Source organism: Pezoporus wallicus, unplaced genomic scaffold (genome assembly GCF_028554395.1).
Source record: "Pezoporus wallicus isolate ANWC-B61680 ecotype Strahan unplaced genomic scaffold, APGP_CSIRO_Pwel_v1 contig_1181, whole genome shotgun sequence".
Classification (NCBI taxonomy): Eukaryota; Metazoa; Chordata; class Aves; order Psittaciformes; family Psittacidae; genus Pezoporus; species Pezoporus wallicus.
In genome coordinates, this window is record NW_026641428.1 from 2,823,566 (window position 1) to 2,832,064 (window position 8,499).

Genomic DNA, 8,499 nt, shown 5'->3' on the forward strand with positions numbered 1-8,499 from the left:
TTTTGCCAAAATTTACTCTAGAGGAAAAACAAGAGAAGGGGATTACAATATCTTATTAGTTTGTGCCTCTGTAATAACTGATGAAGCTTAGTAGAACAGAAAAAGCATACTCTCCTTCCTCTGTACCTCCCTGTCCCCAAAGGAAAGCAAAGGTTTGCCACAAACAATGCAACTTCAAAAGCCTCCCAGAAAAATACCGCAAACATTAAAAGTGGAATATGTAAAGCAATTCTTCTGTTGTGAAAGTATTAATAATCATAATAACAGGGGATTTTTATGTCTGTCCAAGCTTTTTCCACAGATGAAAACGTGAACAAGAGTGATTATTACTATTCAGTATCGTTTATAAGTAATCAATAGAAATACGTGATTGTAACCAGGTTTTGTCTCTTTGGTTTACTTTGGAGGTCAAGACATTTTTATGACAGAAGAACAGAAGAAATACTACAATGCAATGAAAAAACTGGGTTCAAAGAAACCCCAAAAGCCAATACCTCGACCAGCAGTAAGGATAAAAATAATTTCTGATATTTTTACATTTATTTAAAATTGGGATAGTTTCAGTTATGCCTTAGGCTGAATTGAGTAAACTAAAAAGTCATATAAGAAAATCCTTATTCATATGAAATCAGATTTTTTTTTCTCTCTTTGTCTGAATATGGTGGACTCTTCCCTTTTCTCCCTTATTCTTTCTCTGCTGATGGCAATGGCATTTTATGTGGCATTTTTTCAAAACCCTGATTTGATTAGAACAATTAAATGTGGCAGTGTACTTATGAAAATATGTGAAAACCTTAGGGTACAGGCTTTTTCAATCATCAAGGAAGACTCTGAAACTGCTCTATGGGGGCAGGTTATTTTATTGTTGCCTCAAAAATAAACCCTTTTGCCCTTCACACTCCTGTTGCACAATCCATATAATGGTTTGCTCTCCTCAGCAGGCCTAACCTAGCACTACAGAGCAGGTTTTGGCTGGAGCAGAGTGTTTGCAGCTCTTCAGTTCTACTTTGGATTGTGGAACCTGCCCAGTGGCCAGTCCATCCATCAGTAAATTCCCTATAGCTGAAACATGGAAGATAATTGTTTTGAAGGTCATTTTGGTGGCATGAAGAGTGCTGAATTCAGGGCTTGAAAACTTTGTGAGTTTTCTGGCAAATGAAGTGTTAGTAACTCTCAGCCTGCTTACACTCACCCACCTTAGGTTTTTTTGGCCAAGCTAAGCATTCAGTTAACAGTCTGTGTCACAAAATGGTACAGTGCACTGGTTCTGGGTGGCAAAGTCTCCCTTGCAGCTTCAAAAAAATGCACCATGCATGTTTTGAAATCATCCCTTTAATACTTATAAACACAGTACTTGTATTTCTGTTTAATTGTGTTTACATGTACGAGCTAGAAAATTCATACAAATGGAGGACTTCATGGGAGACAGGCAATCCCCTTCATACTAGATTTGGATAATTTGTAGCAATTCCAAAGAAAAGAAATTTTACCCAATGTGTATTGTAATGAATCTTATTTTTTTCCCTCCCCAGAACAAATTCCAAGGCATGGTCTTTGATTTTGTGACGAAACAAGCATTTGATATCAGTATCATGATACTTATCTGCCTTAACATGGTTACAATGATGGTAGAAACAGATGATCAGAGTGAAGACATGGAAAACATTTTATATTGGATTAACCTGGTGTTTATTGTACTTTTCACTGGAGAATTTGTCCTGAAATTGATTTCACTTCGCCATTATTACTTTACTGTAGGCTGGAATATTTTTGATTTTGTGGTTGTCATTCTCTCCATAGTAGGTAAGAATAATTCATTTTTATGAAATGGCTAATTCTACAGAAACTGGCACTTTTTGGCATGTAAAGTCTATTTATATTTTGGTTCAATATTGTCACTAGAAAGTCTGACCACAATTTTTGTTTCTTCTGATTTCGTATTACCCATTAGATAACTGAACAACATGGTAAGACATTTTTTAGCAATAGGTTTCATAACTCTCATTTTTCCATTAGTTGAAATCTGATACTTACTCTGAATGCAGCAGAAATTCCTCAGCATACAAACAAACCCATACATGAAAGGCAATTTTGATATAAACTAACAGTGGCAGTTGCAGGAAGAGTCCAACAATCAGAAATCCAGGAGAAGAATCCGTGTGGGACTGTTGCTAGGCTAGCATGCAAGCAGCCTGGACAGCAGGGTAAAACCCTCAGCTTGCTTCAGAGTTTTGTTTGATCCTGGGAGGTTTTACGCCTGAGCTAGAGTGAGCGACCAGAGAAATAGAGCTGAAGCCGATGTAGTAATAAATCTATGGCTCTGCTAATCTTTGCTTTATCTAAAGGAGAAAACATGAAAGAACTTGAGTAAAAATTCTGTCCTTTTAACTTCTCAGAACTTTTTAATATGCAAATAGGTTTGCCATTTTTGTATGGAAACAAATTATTTTTTGTAATTTTTTGTAATAAAAGGATGTAATTATTTTTTCGGCTTTGAGGTACATAATACAACGCTCAATTCTTCTATTCTTCAATGAGTTCTAAGAAGCCTTTTTATCATAGGTTTGGAATTGCTGTGTCATTTAATACTAGACTTGTGGTCACACCATTTCATGTGTGATTAAGTTGTTATCTTCAAACATACATATTTTCTTTGAATACCATCACTTGATTATGTGGCACTTTAATATTATTATAGGTATGCTCTTTCTTCAGATTAACTGAGATTATTTTTTGTTACAGTTCAACAGAAAGCTGCCTGGTCCTAGCATTTGCTCGTCCAAATACATAAGTTATAAGTTCTTCCTAAAAAAGATTGATTTTGTGTATTTGTGCATTTTTTTGCATACTCAGTCCTACAATTAATGCTTAAAAATATAATTGATGCGGTTTTTTGTTATCCTGCAAATTACTTCAGAATTTCTCTTGGGATTTATGGGTTTCTAAAGGTTTTACAGGGGTTTTGTAAAAACAGCTGAATGGCTAATTTCTAAAATCTCTTCAAATATCCTAAATTTATACAGTGTTTGTAGGATAAGTTTTTAAAAGTCTTTTTTAAATGTAATAATAATATTCTTTACTAATTTAACTTGTTTTTTCAACAGGGATGTTCTTAGCTGAGATGATTGAGAAATATTTTGTGTCCCCAACGCTATTCAGAGTCATCCGACTTGCCAGAATTGGCCGAATCCTGCGTCTCATTAAAGGCGCTAAGGGAATCCGCACGCTGCTGTTTGCTTTGATGATGTCTCTTCCTGCTTTGTTCAACATTGGTCTGCTGCTGTTCCTGGTCATGTTTATCTATGCTATATTTGGCATGTCCAACTTTGCCTACGTTAAGAGGGAGGTTGGGATTGATGACATGTTCAACTTTGAAACGTTTGGCAACAGCATGATCTGCCTGTTTCAAATTACCACATCTGCAGGCTGGGATGGTTTGCTAGCCCCAATTCTTAACAGTGGGGAGCCAGACTGTGATCCCTATAAAGACCATCCAGGGAGCTCCGTTAAAGGTGACTGCGGCAACCCTTCTGTTGGGATTTTCTTCTTTGTCAGCTACATTATCATATCATTTCTGGTAGTGGTGAACATGTACATTGCTGTGATTTTGGAGAACTTCAGTGTTGCTACTGAAGAAAGCGCTGAACCCTTGAGCGAGGATGACTTTGAGATGTTCTATGAAGTCTGGGAGAAGTTTGATCCCGATGCAACACAATTCATAGAGTTCAGTAAGCTGTCAGATTTTGCAGCTTCATTAGATCCTCCTCTTCTTATCGCGAAACCAAACAAAGTCCAGCTTATTGCAATGGATCTGCCCATGGTAAGCGGTGACAGAATTCATTGCCTTGACATCTTGTTTGCTTTCACAAAGCGTGTTTTGGGGGAAAGTGGGGAGATGGATGCCCTCAGAATACAGATGGAAGATCGGTTTATGGCAGCCAATCCTTCTAAAGTCTCCTATGAACCAATTACAACCACATTAAAGAGAAAACAGGAGGAGGTATCTGCTGTCATTATTCAGCGTGCTTACAGACGTCATCTTTTAAGGCAAAAAGTCAAAAAAGTTTCATGTATATTTAATCAGGATAAAGGTAAGGATGAGGACAATCTGCCCATGAAAGGAGATATGATTATGGATAAACTAAATGAGAACTCTACTCCAGAAAAAACAGATATGACCCCATCCACAACCTCCCCACCATCCTATGATAGTGTAACAAAGCCAGACAAGGATAAATATGAAAAAGACAAATCAGAAAAAGAAGATAAAGGTAAAGACAGCAGGGAAAGTAAAAAGTAACACAGAATTCTGTTTGTGATAAACTGTTTACAGCCTGAGAAAGTATGTATTTGTGTCAACAGGACTCCTGTAGGAGGTACATGCCAAACTGACAGTTTTTACATATATAAATATATATATAATTATATATATATATAAAAGGTCAGTGCCTATAACAAGACAGTGACCCCTCGTCATCAAACTGCAACTCTGTAAAACAGGGTAACATCTTGACAGGAGGTTGTTGTTTTTATTACCAGCTGACACTGCTGAAGAGAAGATAAAATGGCCAATCAGACTGTAGGGACCAGTTAAAAAAACAAAGGTGCGAACCTATGAATCTCTGTGTTTAACATGAAACACACAGTACAGAAATTGTATCCACTGTTTGCATTTCAACAGCCACATTTGCCATATTTTTACAAAAATCAGTGTTGGTGAACTTATCATTTTTTAATTCACAGGTTGTTTACTATTATATGTGACTATTTTTGTAAATGGGTTTTATGTTGGGGAAAGGGGTATGAGAACCAGGTGTTCTACTCTCGGATTCTCTCTAATGTACAGACAGAAGTGATTTGCATGAAGGCATGCTGCACTTGTAGTTCATGCATGGGAAAACATGACGTCGCACAAAGCAGCAGAGTCTGACTACTTCCATGTTTCAGGGTGGCTCTATATTTTGAGGTGCTTAATAACAGTATCCATCTAGTATCTCATCCAGACAAATTTTAATGTGCCTGTAAAGTCCCATAGAGTCTACAATAATAGAACAGATATTTTATTTTTTCATAAGTCATTTAACAGTAGTTGAACAAATTCTGCATAGATAATTTACCGAGGGACATAGCGTCCATTTTTCTTCTGTAGAAAACGGCTTACCTGAACTTGGGGAATTGAATTTACCAAAAACCTGCAAACCTTAACGATTATGAAGTTGTTCTGCTTCACCCTGCAGTATCGTTTAGCCATCTTCTGCTCTCAGCAAGGTTGACATTGTATGTGTTGATTAAAAAAGTACCGTCTATGTAAATAGTTTTTTTATCCCGTGGTGCATGTTTGAGCAAACAAATAATGACCTGTGCACAATATTTATTGCATCAAATATGTACCACAGTAAGTGTAGTTTGCAAGCTTTCAACAGCTGATATGAAGTATTCCGTACCATTATAGATAGTTTGGAAGCTATCACTGATGCATGTTTATCTTGCCTTTGCTGCTGTAATTTTACTCCTTCCACTGTTGAAAGTCTAATATGGGAAGCCATATCTCAGTGGTTAAGTGAAACAAATTGTTCAGTTGGTCGTCATTCTTTCATGACATCAAGCAATAGTTTGCAGCTATTTAAAAGCTCCTTGCTTTGCATTCTAAAATTTTAAGTGACTACTGTACGGTGTATAGTCAGGCTGTACAGGATATGTTGCAAACTGCTTAATCTGTTGAAACACACATGGGTAGAATTTTCTAAGAAAATATAAATATTGTAAAAAATACCATTTTATTTTATTTTTCAGCGTTTTGTACATAAAATAAGAATTGAGAATTATCTTCAGGTTGATGTCACTGTCACTTTTGTTACTTTCTATCCATAGCACTTTTTAATTCCAGAACTTCACAAAGTAAGAAATGAAAGAATGGGGTAGCTTTAGGTTTCTGCTTTTTTATTAGTACTGTATTTTTGCACACATTTTAATGTGAAATAAGTTTCAAACTGAGTCCAAAATGCACTTGCTTCCAAATAGATATAACTTGTAATTGAAATGTGTTGGGGAAGACTTGTTTAAAATTCTAGCACTGCCTGCATCAGAAGTTTCAAGGTAGTCTTTTTATTCATGAAAACTTTACTGGTGTTTGTTTACATAGACTATTCTTCTTGTTGATTCATGCTGCACTAGAACTGTTCAAAATATAATATGGGATCCACAATGCTTTTTTTCCACAGGAATTAAATAGCAAACTTGTATAATTGATCACATGAGGACATTTTGTGTTTCTTACACAAGCAAAAATTCGATGTTGACTCCTCCTTTTACAAAAATATTGACTTGTGTGTCGGTGAACTGCATGCAGGAAAATGCTATTACCATACAGAACAGTAAATCACATTACAGTTGAGCCAAAAGAATAAAGACTTCATTTTTTATTGTATTTAATTGTTCTGTCTTTGTTTTCATCACTAAAAACTGTTGGCTATCAAGAGGTGTTATGAAAATAAAATGGGAACATATAAAGTGTAAGAAATAAGGAGTAGCGATTAAAAAATATACTACTAGATTTGCAAAAGTAATAAATTGAAGCCATATGCTTTTACAAAGATCTTCAATATGAATTGGACTTAACACTCTTCGGCTTATTAAGCCTGCTTAAAAGTATTCTTTAGTAGGATAATGTTTATGTGTACATGATGATTAAACCCCATTTTCATGTCAGGCATTCTCAGACAACTAGAAAAAAAGGTTGTTAAAGAAACTACCTAGCTATCAAGGCTGAAAACCAGTATGTATAATTTCAATGACATTTTACATTTGAAGTGAAAAGTTTTTTTTGTGTGATAACAAAAATTTTGTTTACTGTATGATTTGTAAAATACTTATCTGTTATTTTGCTTTAAGACATGAGGGGTAGAAGTCAGCAGAAACTTTGCAGGAAGTTTTGGTAAAGCATCAAATTTCTTTGTGTTTTTTTGTTTGTTCTTTTTTTTTTAATGTTAAGGTGCTGAATGCAATTACAATGTGAAAAATACTATGATTTTAAACTTGTATGGTGAATTTACAGAGTACTCTTCACTGTCAGGGAGCTGCCATACATAGAACAGTGCATACATATGAATGGAAGGGCTGATACCAGAATCCAGGAGGTAGATGCAGGACACGCATTACAAAAGTGTTGGCAGTGGAACTGAGAATTTTGAGGGAATTACTATAAATAAGTATTTATTGTGTCAGTCATGTCATGTGAATCACTTGCTCTGTCTCCACTTTACAGAATTCCTCACGAGATGCTTAGAAGTATGCTGGAAAAATACCTGGTATCAAAGTATTTCTTTTTCCCCTAACACTGCTTCCTATGAGACACAAATCAGTTTCCTGACAAACTGAGGGACAAGAAATTGTCTTTAACTATGTCACGAGTGTCTTCTCAATGCATTAAAGTTACATTTCATTTACATTGTTTCAAAGTCATCTCTGATCCTGTAAAACGTGCTAAAATTGGTTCTCAATAAAATAGCATTTGCCACACTGAAAGCAGGGAAGATGATTTTTTAGGTAGCAATCATATGTGAGTGCTATTTCTAACAAGGATTTTTCTCTGTTGTAAGTGTAAAGTAATGCCCTGAGGGTAGGATACCCTGAACAAGTTAAAAGCTAAGGAAAACACGCACTCATCACAGGTGTGCAGACATGTATCTCTGTGGAGTATCAGGAAAACCAGATATAGCCAAAGCTTTACGTGATGTGCAAGTCTTGGCTTTGAGACAAACACTTCCCAACGGAGCAGCTGGATGATGCCCATCATCTCCCCACATTTTTCAGCCACTAATGGTCCGTCAAGATTGCTTACACCAAAAATGACTATTACTATACTAATGTAGCAAGTTCTCAGGCTGCAGTGTTGCAATTTGATTTTTTACCTCTGCCTATGAAAAAAACAGTTGTCAGGGTAAGGTCTAGGATAAGAAAAGATGAGAGAATCTGAATTTCTGTAATTTAAGGACCAAAGCTATGGCTGTTTGGTTGGTGTTTTGGAGGGAAAGGTATTGAAAAAAATGACATACAGTTGTATGAATTAGACCATTCAGCAAATAATCATTATTCTTCTTGCAGGGATTCATACCTAACAGACAGCTAGTAGAAATGAGAAACATAATTAAATACCTCAAAACCGATAAGCAGGTATGGTTTTGCTTGGGCCCCTCTTCCCCCTTCTTTTTTTACATATCTGTAGATTTACTGAGAACACCCGCTAATAGGCTGCAAACCAACTAATGCGCAGGTTCATCCACCGCAGCCATCTCCTGTATTTCACCCGTTCTGTTACAGAGGGATCCCGCTCTCTACAGCCGTGGTCCGAGATACGCAGGGTCTGAGCGCTCGAGTAGCACCATGAGCCCGTCCCTTCACGCGCCCTACAAAGCCGCGTGGGTCTCCCTGTATCTTCCCCCCGCCCCAGGAGGCGGCCGCTGAGCTCCCCACGCCGCCTGTCGCCACGCAGCTCCCGGG

General features: G+C 36.8%; 1 protein-coding gene across 6 annotated transcripts in view; it reads left to right on the plus strand.

Moving 5' to 3' along the window:
* Positions 1-6,424, plus strand: part of LOC130606978 (sodium channel protein type 2 subunit alpha) — a 79,247-nt gene extending 72,823 nt beyond the window's left edge. For all 6 annotated transcript variants that reach the window (XM_057423644.1, XM_057423648.1, XM_057423643.1 and 3 more), the window contains 3 exons: positions 401-505; positions 1,533-1,803; positions 3,105-6,424. In XM_057423644.1, the coding sequence (XP_057279627.1) occupies positions 401-505; positions 1,533-1,803; positions 3,105-4,300 (1,572 nt within the window). In that variant the 3' untranslated portion in view covers positions 4,301-6,424. The remainder of the gene's footprint in view (positions 1-400; positions 506-1,532; positions 1,804-3,104) is intronic.
* Positions 6,425-8,499: the final 2,075 nt, after the last annotated feature.